The following is a 20,279-nucleotide window of genomic DNA, read 5'->3' on the forward strand; positions in this document are numbered from 1 at the left end:
CTGTTGTTAACAGTCTCATATTTGTTTTTTCTGTGCAATAACAAGAAAAAACGTAACACTGATCCTGTAGTTTTAATAAATTTGCATTTGTAGATAAAATACCCCTGCCCTGTGATACTCATTTATGTTCAGGGAGATCTTTTCCTCCTTGCAGATGTTATGAAAAAGTGCGTAATTAAACAACTACCATTTCTCTCTAAGTTTGGCTTCATTTGAGTGAAGATATTCAAGAATAACATTTGTTCTGATGTTAAAGTTGATTTGGAGGTGAAATAAGATCAACTGAATTAATATTACTTTGGTTCAGAATAGGAGGGTCTGTGTAAAAGTTCATGCAGTTGAACTAATAGACTAAATCCATTCATCTTAACTTTCTTGAGCATTTCTAAGTAGACGAAGCTGAATTTCTTGTGTAGGATGGAGTGAGAGAATGTGTGTGAAAGAATTATGTTAGAAATTTTGAGATTCTTGAAGGGGAGACCTAGCACTAGGCAATTTTTAAAAATAGATTTTTTTTCTACTTTTTATCTGGGTTTTCTTAATATCCAGGTGCAAATACCAGCTCTAGTTGAAGCTTAGAGATTTTGTTTTGGAGAAGATTTGATGAATACAGGAGTCCTTTTTAGACAGATGCAGGAATGCTTCACATTTAAAATAATTGGTATATTATCTTTTTTCTTATTTTCATAAATGTAGTTTATTTACTTTTAATTTCTGTGAACAGCATTGGAAAACTTCATTTAGCTTGAATTTCTTGAAATGGTGTCTTCTCTTGCAGGTGCTGCCTTCTTCCACAGACCTTTCAGAGGCCAATGGGCAGCCAGAGGGTCATGAGACAAGCATCAAAGGGAACGGGATGACTGGGTCAATACCTGCAGACTCTCAGCAAGAGGTGGATAGCATCCATAGCTCTTGCATCACTCCAAACATGTATGCTGGTTCTCCTATCAAATTAACAAGCCCAGAGAGGATCATAGCCTTGCATCGAGAACTAAGGCAAAACCATTGCAAAAATTGCCAGGTCAGTAAAAATTTTCTCATAGTTTTTAGTTTAGTGAAATCTATTAATCTTGGCACACATTTTATAGATCACATAGGTATTTGAATGATTGCTTCCAGAGATGCACAGTTGATTGTTAGTTTAAACAAGCTAACGATGATCAATGCTTAATGTTTTTCATCATACATTTTTTTCCCCATTGTGTAGGAATGGCTTAGGGTTTGTAAAAATAATTAAAAGGTTATTAAGAAAGTGATTGGATGCTTAAAAAGAAAAAAAGTTGTTATGTTGCTCTTGTCCTACCTTTTTTCCTACAAGTCTTTTTTTTTTTTTCAGTGATCCAATTATTCCTATGCCCTGAAGCTCTTTATAGTAATTTCCATTAACTGCAGGAATCCTGTTAAGAACAGAGCTGATCAATTGCAATTGCATTTGTGACAGTCTGCTGCTAAACTAAACACACAGGAGATTTTACCCTCTCTGAGAGAACATAACCTCTCCATAACTATATGAAAACGAATTTCAAGTATGCAATTACTGGAGCCAGTTAACTAGAGTAGTTACAAATACTACTCTATTGAATTCCCTTTATAATCTTGGATTAAAATAAATGTAATAAAACAAGGAAAAGTGTAGTTTCTGGGTTTTGCATTAATAGTTGAAAAAATCATGCAAGACACTGAAATCTCCTCTTAGTTAAAAAATTTATTATACATTGAAATGGTGACTCAGAATTCTGATAGCATGTTAATTAGTCCAGGGGATATATGTGACATTCAAATCCAGTTTCCCAGCCATTTTCTCTATCGCAGTCGCATATAAAAAGGATCATTGAAAATATTGTCATAAAAGAAAATCATTATGGAGAGCAGAATATAAGTAGCTCTCTGACTGACCCAACCTTTGTTAATGCAGGGAATTTTTATTGTATATACATCACATGAGCTTTAATTAAATACCAATGAGAGTGTGACACAGGCCTACTGTACAATTATATGGGAACCTACATCTGAAATCAGCCATGGTGCATGGAGTGGCCTGTTTCCATGTAACATACAGAAACACACTGGGACATCCAAGGTTATGTTTTCTTTCCTTCTTTCCTCCTCAGATACCTTCGGTTGTCTCCTCCAAGTCAAATCCCAAGGCTGACTGCAACCTGCCCATGATCCATGAGGAACCCCCTTGGCCTCTGCTGTCAAGGATGAAGGATGCACTGGTGCCTCCGGAGCGTAATGCTTTCTGGGCCACACAGGGGAGGGATCGGTTGTTGAAATGTGATGATGTATATTGGGGTCAAATCGGAAATCATCATGCAGGTGCTATTCCCCAGGGAACGAAACAGAGAAATGCCGTTATGAATAAGGCATGGCCCTCTAGAGAAAAAACAGATGGCTCAACCTCAGCTACCACAGCAAAAAGCTATTTGTCAGACGTGTTGTCAGCAAGTAATAAAGGTCGAAATCCTGTGGGGAGAAATCAGCTACACAGGAAAGAATAAAACCCGCAGAAATAAAACAAGGTAAAGCATCTTAGCAATGTGATTTCCCCATTGTTACAGATGTACTAAAAACTTTGTAAAACAAAGATATTTTTCTGTTTAGCATGGTCTAGCAACTAGTTTGAGATGACTGGAGAAATTACATGAAAATAGCTGTCATAATTTCTGTGATCAAAATTTCTTTGAACATTTGAGGTCACTGAAGCCTATGGATTTTTCAGTAGCCAGGCTGCCTCCCCGTTTTTTTTCTCACTGCTTTTTTATGATTTGCTTTTCTGTTAACTGAGACTGTGAAACAATCTATTAGATAGCTGTTATATTTTATGTATAACCCATATCTGCGGTGTGTGGCGGCAAGTTCTGAAAGAACATCGGCCTCACATGACTGTTTGCTCTAGAAGTTAAGAAAATGTGGTGTCACGGACTTCCTAGAAATCCATTTTACAGAAATTGGTGGGTAGTTATGCTGTTAGTGTTTCTTCAGTGTCTTGTATTTTTTTTTATTTTATCTTTTTTTTTTTTTTTAATAAGCTGACGTACAGCAGGATACTCAATGTATTCCTGCAGATGGTAGCACCTGTAAAAAGTTGTTACTTTTCAGTAACAAATTGCAGCTTAACTTGAGTAGTTTTACTGGATGTGTCCCTGATCGCTTTCTTCAGGTGACCACTTGGGCAGCACGAGTGCAGTAATGTCTGAGCTCAAGGGGTGGATGGTTCAGACTGCACCCTGGGCTGCCAAAGCCCTACACCTACAACAGGGAGAAGGGGATGCAGCGCCAGGCCACCTGCACTAGCACAGCTGTGGCAGTGCTTTCTCATAGTCTGGCTCAGAAATAGTTGTGTTCTGGGCTGCATGAACCTTTAATGGATCTTGGTTATGGGAGGGAGGAGAGAAGAGTGTCTGTGCCAGTACGTGTGTGTACTAACACCAGTTGACTCTGGGAAGTTTAACTGAGCATAGTTGTAAATTCCCCAAAACACTGATTTATACTGGGATCCCACCAGAGTTAACACTTTTGGAAAACCTCCATTATTCACATGTCCCAGTTATCTTTATTTTTAATGACTTTTGTTAGAAAAGGGTGTTTTTAACACACAGTAATATGTGGCGCTGTTCCTGTGCTTTTCCTCTGCCACCATTGATTGCCCCAGCTGGTTCATAGTGCATTACTATTTTGTTTGATGCTGCTTTTTGGAAGCCAAAATCAAAATGACTGCTTTTGAAGAAATATTAATGCACACACTCACACTTTTGGGGGAAACCTGTCTCCATTTGCTCAGTAAGGTAGCAGTGCAATTGCTTACAGCAGTAACTGAATTGGTCTTCATCCGGCATGTCTTTAGTAAATACACACCAGATGCCAAAGGAAATAGCTCCTGGAAGTGATGTTTTGGAGCACTGTCTAAGCAGAGGAGACACCACTGAGGTTCCAAAATCTGGGCTTCTGTTTTCATGTGTCTTTTCTTCCTAATACCTGCCCAGCACTTCTGATAGTAGATATACCTGATACCCAGCCACCAGCTGTCTTGTCAAATGTTAAGATACTTTGATGTGCAAAACCACTCGTAAATATTTAACGTGGTAACTTTTACATTGATAAAATGATGCTTGAAGAGTTAGCACTTGCGAAAACTTTTTTGGAGCTTTATCTTGCTGACAGTAAAAAAGCCTGGTAGTTCAGTCTGGAGGTCAGATCATAATGCGTGAAGTGTGCTAGTAAAATATGGGTGTTAATAATACCCTGTGATAAGAAGGTAGTAAGTCTTTGTTATCCTAGTGTAGCTATCTACTTTGTGATTGAGAGCGTAGTAACTTACCATGAAATTAAGCCTTTCTCAGTCCAGTCCCTTTCTATCAAAGGCAAGTATGGTTTATTTTAAACTATCAGTCTTCGTTTTAAGCTAATTAGGTTATTTGGCCCCATTCTTCCTTCTGCTGGAATTAATAATTTTCTGAACAAGGGCTGCAGACACACACAGGTGTAGATGGCAGACAGACATTTGCAAGCATATTACCTGCACTGAAGCACCGCAATGCAAAATGGACTCAAGCAATTCCTCAGGCAAATGGATTCTGTGCTGGCACTTTGTAGCTTTGCTTCACAAGTCAACAGATCTCAGTTAAAATCCTGCAGCTCCTTGTGTTTATAAGTTGTTAAGACATTCATCCTACTAGAAAGCATCGTTTATATTTGTGCAGGTGCCACAGTTGTCGTTTGGCCCACTGTTTTAGCTGCTCTTAATTTCTCTTAAGTAAAAATGTGAGATTTCAGACACTGCAGTGGTTTTCTTTAAACCTCTGTCCTACTCCATTTTTTCCCACTACTGAATGGGCAAATGAGAAGTGGTAGTCAGATTATGCCAAATAATGTGCCAGTTGATGTACGAGAAGATCAGATGATGCATTGCACCAGGAAACAAGGTCCTTCAAATTCTTTAAACACAGTCATTTATAGAAACCAGCTCCAAGATGTACAGAGGCCGGATGGTTTGTATATTGGTGTCCTGCCAAGCTGAGGTCCTTTGGGATTCTGAGCTTGCTGAGTGACTCATACAGAATAATTAATATCGCCCCGTATTCTGTAAATGGTTTAGGGTTTTATGAAATTGAGGGTGATCAGTAGCAATGTGCTTACAGCACACATCTGAACAGTTGACTTGTGTTGAGTCACCTGTGATCTGCTGTTTGTCATCCATCGACCCACCCAAGTCAAGCACATTATCCATACTTGACTGAACAGTCAGGACACTTGGAAGGAGGCTGGATGGCAGCATGCTTCCTACCAACAGATGTCACTGAGCCTGCTTCCCATGCAGACTCTTCTGCTTACAAAGAACAGCACAGAAAACTCTTAGCTAGGATCAGTAGTTCACATCAAGTGAGTGTTTATTAATGTATTCAGGCAATATATGCCCAGTTCTTATTTTCTGTACTTGAACTCTCCAGTACTAAAGTCAAAATATCTCATTTTAGCAGCAAAGTAATCTCTGTTCCCTCTAGTTTTAACAGAAGTATTCCTCAGAAATAGAATATAAGTGCAATGCATGGAATTAGAAACCTGAAATGGTACATAGTGCTTTTTAAGGGCCATGTGAAAAATAAACTTCAAAAAGGAAACTCATGGTGTACCTGAGCCTACAAATACATGGTAAAGTAGTTTGTACCCTCTTTGTAGGGAGGAACTGAAATCTGACAATCAGAAACCACTGAAAGGAATAGCCATTCTCGTATGACAGGTAAAAAAAAGGGAAAAAAAAAAAAAAAAAGGAAAAAAGAATTCATAGCTTTCTCCCAACACTGAACAAGCAGGTTTATGTAATCAAAAAAACCTAATAATTCTCCTGCACTTGTGCTTCATCTCTTTTGCTTTTCCCTGGTAGGAGAGGGAACCTACTGCCAGTTTTTATGTTCAGATGAAAAGAAACAGAATACCTACAATGACACAATGACACCTCATGTGTATTTTAAAGAAAGTTCTCTTTAGTCAATGCAATTCTTGTATTAGATGACTACTTCTATTCCTCTTATTTTTCAGGAAAACAGCATCCATAATATTTAAAAAAATAATAAATTGCTCTGTATTTTGTCTACACTCACCTGTGCATGCAGTCTTACTTAACTACCAAAAATTCATTATAGAGGTTCAAAAGGTAAAGTCTGTTGCCAGTTACATTTTAGAAACATCTAAACAGACATGGTTTGGTCATAATTGGTGGAAGGGTCTGCATCCCTCTTTGAGAACTGGTCTGCTGGAGAAGGCCTGAAAGGCGCTGGAAACTAGGGAAGAAATCAGGACTCAGTGTCTTTAAAGTAAGGGCCGATGTCTGCTCTAGTTTCTCCTGGAGATTAAACATTTGTAGAAACTGCAGGCTCTGGAAGCCTGCCACTCCCCATCTATTGCTTATCTTGTGCTGTGAAAAGCTTTTGTGCACAATAGGGATTTGAGGATCAGATCTGATGCTCAGCCCATGCTAACTTGGTACCCTACTCAGGACTGATATTTGTATGGGTCAGAACAAAAACAAGTTGCCCATGGTTAAACATTCTGTAGTCCTTAATAAATTGTGTTTCTATTTTTTGGGTAGCAATTCTGATTTGTAAAAACACTAATGTCTTCTTAGTAGCAGCCTTTTCATTTAGCCCTTAAGCTGATGGATATTAAAGCTCCTAATTAAAACCAGATAATGCATGAAAGATTTCTACAGTGCAGACCTTCCTCTTAAGGCCCGATTAAACCAAGAAACTCCCACATCTGTTTCTACAACTATATTCTCAGCAGGTCAGGCAGCTGGTAGCATTGATTTAAGTCCATCTTTCTTGCATGAGCTTTTTCTTGGGAATAAAGAGAACACGAAAGGCTAGGACAGAAAATGGAGTATTTCAGAACCTTTGGCCTGTTACATTTAGCTAGGAACATTGTCTTTCCGCAATCTGGGGCTCTGATCCTGTCAGTCAGGATAATGGTGAACCCTAGAATAATGTGTTCATTTACATATGAATATGTACATATTGTTTATGTGCATACACATATATCTATATATAATTGCATGGGGCTGACATAAATAAAGGTAGGATAAAATAATGGGGAGAAGTCATTTTCCACAGATCTTTCTCTCTCTTCTCCCCTTCCCCCTTTCATTTTTCCTCTCTCTGTTGGGATTTGCTAATAGCGGTAGGGACATGAGAAGAGGCTGATTTGTTTATTTTTTTAAAATTATTATTTTAAAGAGTGAATTTAAACCTTAAGTTAAGAGGAAATAAGACTATGCAGTGGAAGTTCTGGTTGAACCTTGACTCTACTGCAGGTTAAAATCCAGGTGTGTATCAATCTATCTTCCCTTTCCCAAATGCATCAGTTTCCATGGGAAGGCAGCTCACTCGTGCGCTCTGCCTGCCAGCCCGAGTGTAGATGGGACCAGGGCAAGGGGGGGCACTCACCCTGGAGCACCTTATCCTCCCCATTGCCTCTTTTGCTGCTGAAAGAAGTGATGAAAAAAGATCTGTGGTTGTATAAAATATTCTCAGCACATTTTTGCCTTGTTTTTTTATGCATAAACTATTGAACCTTTACTGGTTTGGAGTTAGGCACCAGCGAAAATGCCAGGTTCCCACCGTGGAAGCTAGGCTGACTTGTGCCCGTGTTGAAGATCTCTCGAACATGTAGCCACTATCCTATTCCATGCAATACAACCTGTCTGCGTTTGGAAAGCTCAGTGCCATGTGGAAAGTCCTGGAGAGAACATGTTATGGCTGGTGAAGCAAGCAGCCCTTAAAAAGAAGGGGGCTGGGGACGGGTAGGAAAAAAGAGCTGGAGGATCCCATTACAGATGATGGGTCAGGTTCACCAGGGTGCCACAGCAGCTCGGTTTCAGTCTGGTGATCCAGCGCAGCTGGCTTCCCAGGCACTGAAACAGAAATGCCCAAGCCATTAGTGAATCAGGTCAAGTATCTAAGGATGGAGAGAGAGAGTTCTTTTTGTGGTGGGTTACTGGGAATATTTCATTGACAGTTACTCAGAAATTAAGATGTTATCTGTTCTGCATAGCCACTGAATTTTTGGTCACAGTGTGAGAACGTCGGGCGGAGTAAAGGGGAATTTCAGCAAAGGTTTCCTCAAAGTTCACTTGGGTCAGACTTGTAGTAATTGTATTTGGACAAGGTAGTGAGAAGCTTTCAAGCGCGCGGCCTTTCAGCATATGGCTGTCTGGCGAAGCCTTCTTCAAGTGAGAAGTTCCTGGAGCACATTATCGATTTTTGTAACAGGGCTCCGAGGCTGAAAGTTGCGAGCTGTTCTTTCTCACCCTTAGTGAAAGCCGCAGCTAAAAAGGGAGGATGTGGCCGTCTCTCGTTGCCCTCCCTTGCCCCCACCATCTGCTGGGTGCTGCCTCTCTGCTTTCCCATCTGTGGGCTGGGGACTCTGTCTCCCAGCAGCTGCATCTTTGTTTCCAGCTGGCTGCAGACAGGCCCTGCTGGTGAGCAGGCTTTAGCATCTTGGGGTGAGGGTGCCAGGCTGGAGAGTACCCCTCATTTGCGGCTGTGCAGAGAGCTCTGCCTGGGGGGCATAGGGCTGCTCTTGTCTCTCAGAGGAGCTGATTTGTAGGAGAAACTGCACACCCTCATGTGGCTGCTCTGTGGAGGCAAGGGGCTGCAGTCTGCTCATCTCTGCCACCCTTACAATTCCACATGCCTTTTCGGTGCCAAGATGCTGTGGTTTCCGAATGAACAGTTAGTTAGAGATCTTGTGTGGATGGTGGATCTTTTGCAAGTGGCTGTTTATCGATGAGCAGACAGGTTGTCTGATGTACGTGAGCTGGGCAGAAATAAAGAACAAATCTACTTTATATGGCTCCTATATGATCTAGATACCTCATTATTTTGCAAAGCAAAAGTGTACTGTCTGCATCCTATAGCTGGTGAGAAGTGTAGAGAAGCCAAGGTCCAACGGCTTTAATTAAGAGCACACTGAGCATTATCAACACTAAATTAAGACATGGTCTCCAGGAGGGCAATTCCCAAGTCTGACCTGGAAGGTAGAGGCCTTGGTCGTGTATTTTTTATGATGATGGCTGCAGAGGTTTTCATCCTCTAATTTATATCTCATAGGTCATCACGGCTCTGGCTCTATTGCCTCCCACCCACTAACAGAAATTGCCATCTCCTCAAACCTGTCAGTGCGGCTGTCAAGCGATAACTCCCTGAAACCATTTCTGTCAAAATGAACCTGCTAAAGGGCAGGTGACCACAGAATGAGCTCTGCAAGTAGTTCTGGGGAAATAGCAGTGTGTGGCAGATGGCTGGCTCTGAGTGAGTGTTTGAGAGAGGGTATTGGAGGCAATAACCTCTTCAGATTTTTGAAACCTAAGAAACACAGCTGCAGCTGGTGTGGACAAGTATCCCAGTGTGTTAGGTGATATGAATTGCATTCAGAATAGAAAGTACCTTGTGTGATGATGCTTAGAAGAGCCAGAGAAAATCACTGCTTGTTGTACCCGACATGTGCATCTTTCCCAGAGCAGCATGTTCCTCTAGTCCCCCCCTTTAGATATCTCCGTGAACCTGGGATTTGCACTGACTTTTGCATGCGGACGGACAATTGACTCGATGCTTCCTGGTTCTTCTCGGGTGACACAACATCTTTACTAGGCTACAGAATTAAGCTCTTTATTGCTTACAGCTCAGCCAGCTTTGCAGACCCTCACAGCAGTGACTGTCAGATGTCTGGCTGCCAGGCAGGGAGCTTGTTATCACGTGTTTAGGAGCAAAACTTAATTCATGCTGTAGGGAGCGTGATTCCTTGAAACATGTATGTCTGAATTAGTGTCCTGGGGTCCCTGACAATCATGAAGAGAAATCAGCACTTGATCTATAGGACAGGATCCACCTCATCTTAATGTATATCTAAAATAGGCAAGATGATCTGCATTCTAGGGGTGCCTTTTTCAACTCAGACTATGAAGATGAGTGGAGAGGGACTGCCTCAGATGTCAGCTCTACACTGCAGAAGAAAGGGAGGGTGATTCCCACCTAAGGTACTGTGACCAAGGTCATATGGAATTTGGTTGTGGCAATTCGGTAGTGCCTTGCAGGACAAAGACTTGAAATCTTCCTCCTGTATCCTAGGTGACTGCTTTGAACACTGGACTAGCTTTCTTGTAAGAGACAATGGACATTAACACTTGGGAACCTCTCTTTTGTGTTGTTCTAGCTTTTTTTTTAATGTTCTGCCTGAGGACTTAATTCTTGGTACTTATACCTTGGATTAACTATATAGTTTTGTCTTAATTTATAGTCACCAACTCTGGATTCACTGTAAGATACTGAGGTACCAGTTTGTAAGTATATTAAATGGGAAATAAAGCATGTATGTATATCTGCAGGCTTGTTGACCTGACAAATTCTCCTGAGGCCCCAGGAGATCAGAGACACCATTCATCGAGTGAGGCATTGAGCATATGCCAGGTCTAGTGCTAATACTTGGGAGCTTTTGCATAAAAATAAGCCGGATTCACGGTTCTGTGTCTGTGAAATGTGTGCTTCTCCTCAGCTGCACATGCTTCCTTTTGAACAGTGTAAATGAGGACAGTGCAGAAGAGAGGGCAACAACTTATAAAGCAGTGTATTCAAACACATGGTTTCAGCCCGATCTGTGGAGAGTTTTCTTCCCTGGATTAGTACCTGCAGTGCTGCCATTCTCCTGGGAAGTCACATAAGCACGTGTGTTTCCTTCAGAGGGCTTCTGACCTCTTTTGTGGTGTTCTTCTTAATTTCTGTGTCCTAAGTAAGGTGATATTAAAACAAATCCTTGTTGGTATGCTTACTTGGGAGCTTTACAGAGTGTAAAGGAGGGGAAGTAGTTTCTGCTGCTCCTAAATTGAAAGTAATCGTTCAAATTCCTGCAAGTCTCCAGAAGATGACATGCCTGCTTAAGAATGAGCACTGCTCTTTAGAGTGGCAAACAGGATGCTGGGGACAGAAAATGTGATTGTGAGGACACATCTTTCACTTTAATAAACTATTTTGAGAAGGCGGCTCTGCCTCAGTTTAATAGGAGTCCTTGGGAAAAAAAAAATCTAAACTCTAACATGAAAATAAACACTCCTATTTTGAAACAAACATACTTCTGCAGTACTGGGGTACGTTGTAAATTAAGCCTTTTATAGACAAATGAGATATGAATAAGACAATTGCCTTAGCAGTATTATTAGGAGTAATAACTTCTGTTGTGGATAAATCTGACCCTTTTTGAATGTAAAAATATTCATATTTTATTTCCGAGCCTAGCTTTTTCCTTGGAAGAGGTTGTCTTGTCTATAAGACTTATCTGAAATGTCCTATTATGAATTACCACTTTTGAGCTCTGAGTTGAACAGAGATCGTAGTGATATATTGTTTTGCACATCTCACCTGGATACTCTGGAAGATTAACACTGGGGGCTCCTTCCTGCTCCAGAACGATTGTTTAGGGACTAATTGCCAAGTCACAGTGTTGTACAAAATGTGTGAATCTGCTTGCCAATATCCTCCCTGATTTTCGGTGGAAGGAACTGCATTTCCATCTGTGTGCTTTACATTGGGACTCCTTTACATAGGGGTCTCCCCTCCCTGGGCAGAGAGTTTATACTGCTCCCACAGTCAGTGCACCTGGAGTGTTTTCCCTTGGCAGCACAGCCATTACATCCCCAGCCATTGCAAAGCTGATACCTATCCATCGACACTCAAAGAAAATAAAACATCAGTCATATGGACTTCAGGCCCTGGGAGCTGCACTGCTGCCTTCTGCACGTGAAGCCATGGGATCCTTGGTATTTTTGGATTGCTGCAACTGAACTCAGTGTCATCTGTTAATGACCACACCATTAAAAAATCAACTTCTAATTTATTGCCTAATTTATAAGCCCACCTGATAAACCCGTGACACAAGTTGAACTCATGTTCAATGTTTAATGTGAAGTAAAAGGTAGTGTTACGTGGCCCAGTTAGATTAGATGCTCTTGATCTAATCCTGTCACTCAGCCACAGCTGTTAACAGGTTTATGTCCTTGTAAAAGACTGTACCTTTGCTGCTGGAGGTTTTCAGACTAAAAGAAAATCACATTATAACAAAATATATAGTCAGAGCTTATATAACTCAGTAGGATAAGAGATAAACATCCATAAACATAATCAGAAATTTCTAGGTAGATATGTTTAAACAAATAGGATATTTACCATGTGAAACATTATGGAGGTTTTTCAAAGTTGTAAGAAGGAATTAGATATCCAGATTTCATTGCCTTTCCATTTTAGTTGGTAACTAACTACTCTTATGTCTGAAAATGTCCCCTAAATTATTGAATTTGATTATACATGTCATATATAATCATATAGGGCTAAAGATGAGGATTTTTTGTGATTTTTAAATTCTGGGTTTTTTCAGTGCAGATTTCCAATTGAAATACCTACCCATGGGGCAGTATAGATAAAAGCAGCTAAAGAACCTCAAGGTGTTTTTTCTGGGACTTGGTAATATTTACTTTGGTAACACCTGGCAAGTGATAGTGCTGCTGAAAAGGTTTTTCATCACCCTGGGCTTCAGGAAGTGGCTGTGGAGCTAACTGCCACACTACAGGGACAGCCTCAGTCACGTGTTGGGTTGAATGGGAATTAACACATTCCAGAGACGTTAAATTAATGTTCCCTTTAGGAAGGACACTTTTCTTCTCCCCCTTTTTGTGTGACACGATCAATCAGGGAAACCTTTGATACAGAATATTTTGAGGGAGCATACAATAAATAATATCCTCTTGACTGCACTCAAAAAAAAAAATCAGAAAGAGTTTTCCTGGTGTAATGAGCAATAAGTAGAACAAAGATCATTTGGGAATGAAATGTAGCTGTTTGATCCATTTGATAATTTCCATCTGGATGGCATTTGCTTCCCTCAGCAAAGGGAATGGGAGCTGCCTAGTTCTAGGCAATCTGTTCAGTTTCTTTTATGGAAAAGGACAGTTTAGCTATTCCTTCCATATGGGCATACATTATTACATCTAACAAACATGTTGTTCATCTTTCTTTTTTTTCAGACCCTCTAAGAAGTCTTAATTCCTGGGTGGGATGGGATGGGGGTTGAATATCCTCTCCCCGCAACCCCCCTCAGTAATCAATAAAGGAGGGGAAAGATCCCCATTGTTCTCTATAGACAGGTGCTAGTTAATGTACTAAAACAAAATAAACTTTGCTTGAGGGCGCAGAAAGCAAGATAGCTGTAAGAATACCAGAATAGTCATTGTTCGTCTGGGCCTGAGGATGCTGGAGGAGTAAAGATCTGCAGGTGTTGGCTCCCTGCTACCATGGGACCCGAGTCATGCAATCTGCCATAAATTAAGCAAGTTCTATCTCAGGATTCCACCTCTAGAACAGTAAAGTATTCTAAACATTAAAAGAATCATTATAATTGTAATGTCATCTCGGGTAACGAAAGAGAAACTATTTTCTTAGTACAATGAGATAACACTGGTTAATTTTGCTTTTTTGCCACTGTCCTGGGACTACTGAATCTTGCGCATTCTTAGGAGTTTTTTTCCAATTTGTGGGGTTTTTGTCTGAGGCAGCCTGTGCCCTTTGATCAGCTTTCAAGAAGACTTGTGTATCGGAGGGAATGCATCAGAGCTGCTCCACTGGCATTCTGGCTGGGCAGTGAGGTCTGCACCCTCACCAGGCACAGTCATTTCAGCATGAATTCCTGTTGCCCAAAATGACATGAGGTACTCAAGTACAATAAGCACATAGGCACTGGTGCTTTGTTCTTGGAACACTTTTATTTGAAAAGCAATTCTGTCCTCAGCATCATAATTATTTTGGAAGTGCTGGTGTTTAAAACCTTTGAAAAAGCACTGAAATTTCTTCCTGATATCCCTATGCATAAAGGCAGTAGGAATTGCTGGTTTCCTGGTTGTAGTTTAAGACAACAACCTTATTTTCTTTATGAAAAACAAGCTTAGAATTCTTTTTCTTTGGCAAACACATGTGATGTAGTCCTGCAGAAATGGATTATTGCATGACCGCATGAAGCCAAGGAAAGGGGCAAAAATTCAGAAAAGGATATGGCGCAGTGCCTGGTGTTTTAGGGCCACACCTCCTTCATCCTCTTCTTACTAGTAGAGCTTAGATACTGCTTGTCTCTCTCTTGCTTTGGTGTGAGGTGCTGGGCTTTTTCAGCAGTGAGTTTGAGTTTTGCCATACCGTGCCCAGCATCCCCAGTGGGTGCTGCTGTTGCAGGTGTGCCCAGGCAGCTCAGCTGTAATTTCATCCACAGAATGGTTCAGAGTTAAAGCAGCCTTTTGTTGCTGCCACCAATAATCTTTTGCTCTATCAGCAAAAAGTTGCCACCCTTACATGAGATCCATGAGAACATGTATAGCTTCCAAATGTGCTAATTGAGCAGCAGAGCTGTGATTTTTGCAGCAATTGCTCCTTAGCATTTTGCACCTGGAGTTGGTTTTTAATTTTCATATTTATCAAACAGCTGTAAATTGAGACCTCTAGCTTGCAAATACTTTCATGATCTAAAAAAGTCTGTGAAGGATGATTACACTCCTATTTCAGTGGCATCTTACACCGATTCAGCTGAAGTTCAGTTAGGGACTGATTCTCAGAGGATTTCAGTGCCTCGGCAATCAAACATTTCATCAGTAAGTTATGAATTTTGGATTTCAGTGCTTAAGTGTTTTTTTCCATTCTCCTTGCTACTTGTTGGAAGCAAGTAACCTGAGAAAGAGCAAACCCTGACTGCTTCCATGGTGGATTTACAGTGAGTCCAGGCCATAACACTCATGTTTGGGATGTGCAATCCAAAAGACAAGCACAATTCCTAACTTCCAGAAAAGGCCATTTTTTCCTTGTTCTGACCTTTAACAATCTGCACCAGTGAACAGAGTAATAGGCGGCTGGTAAGAAGGCACTCAGCTCTTTCACAGACTCTATCTGGTGTGCCTCCAGCGTGAGAAGGGGGATCCAACCAGATCTCACCTGCCAGCTCCCCAGACACAAGGTTTTGCTGGTAGAATGAAACCAGAAGTTCTCTCTGTTGAGAAGTTTTGAGATTTCTTGGGGCTGGAAATGAAGGATTTAGCTTTAATTCCAGGCTGGCTTGGCTGTCCGTCTCCTTCAGGAGTGCTCCTAAACTCTCCCAGTGACAAGAGATGATGAAAAAGTGTTGGTCAGGTTCCTGGTGACATGGAGTCTCATTATTTATGATGTCCACAAGCCACAGTGAAATTACTAAGGATTTAAGCCTAGTAGGCTGAGTTGGCTGAAAGTCTTTCTTTCATTCTCCCTTTAAAGGAGGTGAGGAGGGACAGGAAAATTATGTAAGGGAAGAAATCACAGAATCACAGATTGGTCAGGGTTGGAAGGGACCTCTGGAGATTGTCTAATCCAGTCCCCTGCTAAAGTAGGTTCTCCTACAGCAGCTTGCACAGGATCATGTCCAGGCAGGTTTTGACCGTCTCCAGAGAAGGAGACTCCACAGCCTCTCTGGGCAGCCTGTCCCAGTGCTCTGTCACCCCCAAAGTAAAGAAGTTCTTCCTTATACTTGGATGGAACTTCCTGTGCTACAGTTTGTCCTGTTGCCCCTTGCCCTGTCGCTGGGCACCACTGAAAAGAGCCTGGCCCCAGCCTCCTGACACTCACCCTTAAGGTATTTGTAGACATTGATAAGATCCCCTCTTGGTCTTCTCTCCTCCAGGCTAAACAGCCCCAGCTCCCTCAGCCTTCCCTCATCAGGGAGATGCTCCAGTCTCCTCATCATCTTCATAGTCTCTGCTGGACCCTCTCCAGTAGTTCCCTGTCCCTCTTGAACTGGGGAGCCCAGCACTGGACACAGCACTCCAGACGTGGCCTCACCAGGGCAGAGCAGAGGGGGAGGATCAGCTCCCTTGACCCACAGGCCACGCTCCTCCTAATGCACCCCAGGATGCCACTGGCCTTCCTGGCCACCAGGGCACACTGCTGGCCCATGAGCAACTGACTGCCCACCAGGACTCCCAGGTTCTTCTCCTCAGAGCTGCCTTCCAGCAGGTCAGCCCCAGCCTCTGCTGGTGCACGGGGTTGCACAGTACAGGACCCTACAGCTGGTGGAAACAAGAGTCCATCCAGGAACAGAAGCAGAGGCTGGTAGAAGAAGAGATGAAGTTGTGTTGAGGCAGAAGGGCTAAAAGGAAAATAGACCAACATGTATCAGGCAGGACAAAGATTTGAACCTGAATCCCTGTTTCTCAATTCTGTTGATTAGGTTTTATAACTCTGTGTATATTCTTGTTTCTTAGCACATATTTAATTCTTCAATAAAGCATAGTTAAAGCCAGAAACATCATGATTTGTGGTGAGGATACAAACAGCTTCCTCCAGTGATGAAGGGGGTTTTATGCTGCTGAATGACCCGTATCAGAAACAAATACTTGAAGTACTGGAATTACTTGTCTTTCTCCACATTGATGTTTCCGTGGGGTATTTTCAGTTTGTTGAGGGAGCAAAGCACCAGAAATATTCTGGATTTCCTTGTGTGTATGTTGCTCATGTAGTGAGTATAAAGGGAGGAAAAAAATTATTAGATTTATTCAGGGTACACTTTAAGAAGCAAATGTCATATGATGCATTAAGCTATTCTTTAAAACAGGAAAAAAAGTGGATGTGTGGAGTCTCCTGTTCGCCAAAGTTTCAAGAACTCATGGCTGAGACAGTTAACACATTTATTTCTGATGTGAAATTCGGTCTCACCATGCTGGAGGCCTTTGTACCTCTACAGCACACAGTCAGGATTAGAAATGTTCTGGTGGGTTGGCCCAGATGGGGAAGCACACGTGCCTGGCTGCCTGGAGCCCAGGTCCTGAGGGACTGCTTGGGGAGGGGAGAGGCAGTGGGTCAGAATGAAGAAACAGATGTTGTCTAGGCAGGAATTCCCATTCATTTTGTTTACTTACCTGGTTGGTGAGGAAACCACGTGACAACATACGTTTTCAGCTGATAGCCTTTTCATAAATTAGCTGTGACAAATGCAATCCCTTGTTTCCCATGGAGCGAGCTGACGTTTGTTAGTGCTGTGTCACTTCAGTTGCACTTGTGGATCTTTTTTTCTCTTTCTCTGAAAGTAGATTTAAATGAGACAGAAGTAGTATCTGGTTAGCTAACACAGAATTAAATTAAACATAAATTAAACAGCCAGCTGAGATTTCCTTCCTTTGCCAGAGCCCTTAGAGCTCTCTTTGTGCTCTTTAAGGTTTTATCCAGACAGACTGTGTTTTTTTCAATCCTGGTGGTGTGTGACAGTTAGATCTGGCTAATATCTACACCCTTAATGAGTAATTAAAGCGGGAAGCATCATTAAGAATTTATTTTATGCCTTGAAGCCTTTTCCAGACCCTTTTGTTATGAGACGAGAGCGGCTACTGCTGGCAAGAGGGGCTTCGCTGCGCAGAGTTGTGGCAGCGCAGGGGCTGTGCAAGCTGCACCTGTATGGCACCCTCACACACGCTGGCACTGGCGGGGGCGGGGGGGGGGGGGGGGGGGGGTCGCTGGAACAATTAAGTTACAGCAGTCAAAGTAGGGGTGCAGTTATGTTAGGCATAGTTTCCTAAAAATTGACTTTATTCTTACTTGCAAGACTGCACCCTCATGTATTCTGCAGGCATGTTCTAGAACACAACTAGTGAAGGCAAATAGCAAAGTGGTGCTTCTCATGCTTAGAGAATGGAAACTTGCTTGTGGGTAGAAGGATAGAAGCATGCTTGCGGACAGAAAAGAAAGATCCATAAAAACCCATGAACCAGCAGCTGCAAGCAGATACCCTGGGGAAGAGAAGAGGGCAAACTCATACTCGAAGGCTTTCATCACTTGCTGCTCAAGGACATCCTGAAGCAGAGCTGGTTTCTAATCATTCAGTGAACCTGATGGATTTTTCTTCTACTGGATTGTCAGGTCTGTCTCAAACCTGCCTGAACGTTTTTGTATTTGCAGTATGCCATGGAAAGAAGGTCCACCACTTAATTACATCTTAAGAACCACTTTGTTATGAACCTGTTACCAATTACTGCACCGTGGCTCTTGTCATTCCTGGCTTCTCTCTCCACTTAGATGTACTTTTACCCAAGAATCAGTCTTCACTCTGGAGTGTAAGATCTGCACAAGAATCTATCTGGCAAACAGCAGCTTTGTTTACTGTTAACTTTTTTTGTAACTTTTGGACTCAGATTTCCAAAGCCATTTCAGACCATATATAGAGTAAACATTTTTTGAAAAGTCAGAAAACCTTTCTTCTCCAAAACAGAAGGCTTTGATGTAAATGGGATCTTATTATTCTTTCTTTCTTTCTGAGTAAGAGAAAGTAGCCACTGGGCCAATTCCAGAGACAAAACTTTTGGAATAATGGCTAATATTGCAAGGTGTGTTCCTTAGCAGAGCTTGTAAGATAAATTAGGCAATGATAGGTAGTGGGAAGGTAGACTAAGTTAGGAAATAAATACCATTTCTTTTCTATTCCAGATAAGTGCATCCATTTGAATTATTTGACATTTGTCATGCTCTGTCTCCTCTGTACAACTCCAAAGTATTTTGCACTCTGGCAATCCTCAGCTTCAAAATTATTGTCTCAGGTTACTATAGACCAGAGTCTCTTCTTGCCAACTCTTTAAAGCTGTCTATGCACAACTAACATCATGCTTCCTCTTCCTGTTTCAGTTACTACCCACTCTGGAAAAACTTTTAAAGCTCAAGTCTTTATGTCTTTAACACATATTTCTACCACAGAATGCCCAAATACTCATTCTGCTGTTGAATATTAAGTCAGACAGTCAGCCTTTTCTGGTTGAAATGTGGGTTTTCTCAGATTTCTTCCTTGAGAATTTAGCAGTTATTTTTTCAGATTTTTTTTTCCCATGCTATACTATTACACCTGCTTCTTTTCATTCACTATTTTACCTATTAAAGTCCCCTTTCATTAAATTAATTTTACTACAACATGTGATTTTGGTTTATTTTAATGTATTTTAATGAAAATTTTATTAGACTGCCTAGCTAATGCAGAAGATAGCAACTGACATGAGTAACTTAATGTTTTGCTACTAGTCAAAATATAGAATTAATAGGGAAATTCAGAGTATTGACAAGGAAGTGTTGATACTGGAAAGCTGTGTCCCTGTTGAAGCAAAGCATTTAAGGCATGTGCTGAAATTGCATTGTAACTTGAATGCTGTATTGGCCAGGGGGTTAACAATTGACTTAATAGTAAGAACTCAGATGAAATGTGCTGAACTGGGGACCCTGTTATATTGACTTTACTCACTAAAAAAGATAAAAGCACCAGTGCCTGCATTTATGCTATGTCAGTGATCTGAAAAGCTAATGAAAATAGTGTTCTTGCTGTATGTATTTTTTGTTTTCTCTGCAGGGATGATTTTGCCAGTTGATTTGGACTATATTATTAAACTGTGGAGAGAAACAGCCTGATGGTTGGTTTGGAGAGATGGTGATGAATTAGGTTGTTGCAATATGACTTTCACTGCAGAATACAAGGTAGGTTCAATGCAAATGAACACTTACTGTTTTATCTCAAAAGACATTAAATAAGTTTTATGTAATTTTGATGCTAGTTTTTTGTATAGTTTCATTTAGATAGAGAAAACCTGGTATGCTAATTTTTAGGAGTGTTAATTTTCAAATACACCACATCGATCTTGAAACACTCAATAAAATCAATATAACCATTTCTGATGACAAACACAGATCTGACATTTTTTTGCACAATGGTCACTGACATATAATCTATTCTGTTGCCTTACAAAAAAACCCAAACCACTAAGCCAAGCAAACTAAGTAAAAATATATGTCATCATGATAGTTTTAAAACTATTTAAAATAGGTCAGTATAATTATTTTCAGCTGATATACCAAGTCTAATTATATTTCCTATCCACACGAGAAGGCTAGGTTTCTCATTCTTCATTGGTTCTGGTCCATCACAGGTTGTACACTGTTGCTGAGTCATCCAATTTTTGTCAACTATTTACCTGCCTCTCATGAACTGTGTAATGCTTGCTTCAATCACGTTCAAGTTCTCCACCCTCTTAAAACTAGCTCCCCTTTCACCATGCCTTTAAAATACAGCAGCTCTATCTTTTACTGAGGTACAGAGAGATTAAATCCAAGGTCATGTATAGTCTGTAGCAAACCAGAGTATCAAAGTCTAGTCTAAATCCAAGGGCAGTGCACTAAGCACTAAGCACTGGATCTTCTTTTATCAGG

General features: G+C 41.1%; 1 protein-coding gene across 3 annotated transcripts in view; it reads left to right on the forward strand.

The window, feature by feature from the left end:
- Positions 1–20,279, forward strand: part of JAKMIP1 (janus kinase and microtubule interacting protein 1) — a 249,917-nt gene that overhangs the window by 196,540 nt on the left and 33,098 nt on the right. For 2 of the 3 annotated variants that reach the window (XM_055797324.1, XM_055797327.1), the window contains exons 13-15: positions 779–1,021; positions 2,112–2,522; positions 19,426–19,550. In XM_055797324.1, the coding sequence (XP_055653299.1) occupies positions 779–1,021; positions 2,112–2,501 (633 nt within the window). In that variant the 3' untranslated portion in view covers positions 2,502–2,522; positions 19,426–19,550. Of the gene's footprint in view, positions 1–778; positions 1,022–2,111; positions 11,075–19,425; positions 19,551–20,279 lie in introns of those variants that run through there. The other variant, XM_055797326.1, reaches the window with a different exon arrangement.

The sequence above is a fragment of the Falco peregrinus genome, chromosome 2 (genome assembly GCF_023634155.1).
Source record: "Falco peregrinus isolate bFalPer1 chromosome 2, bFalPer1.pri, whole genome shotgun sequence".
Taxonomy (NCBI): domain Eukaryota; kingdom Metazoa; phylum Chordata; class Aves; order Falconiformes; family Falconidae; genus Falco; species Falco peregrinus.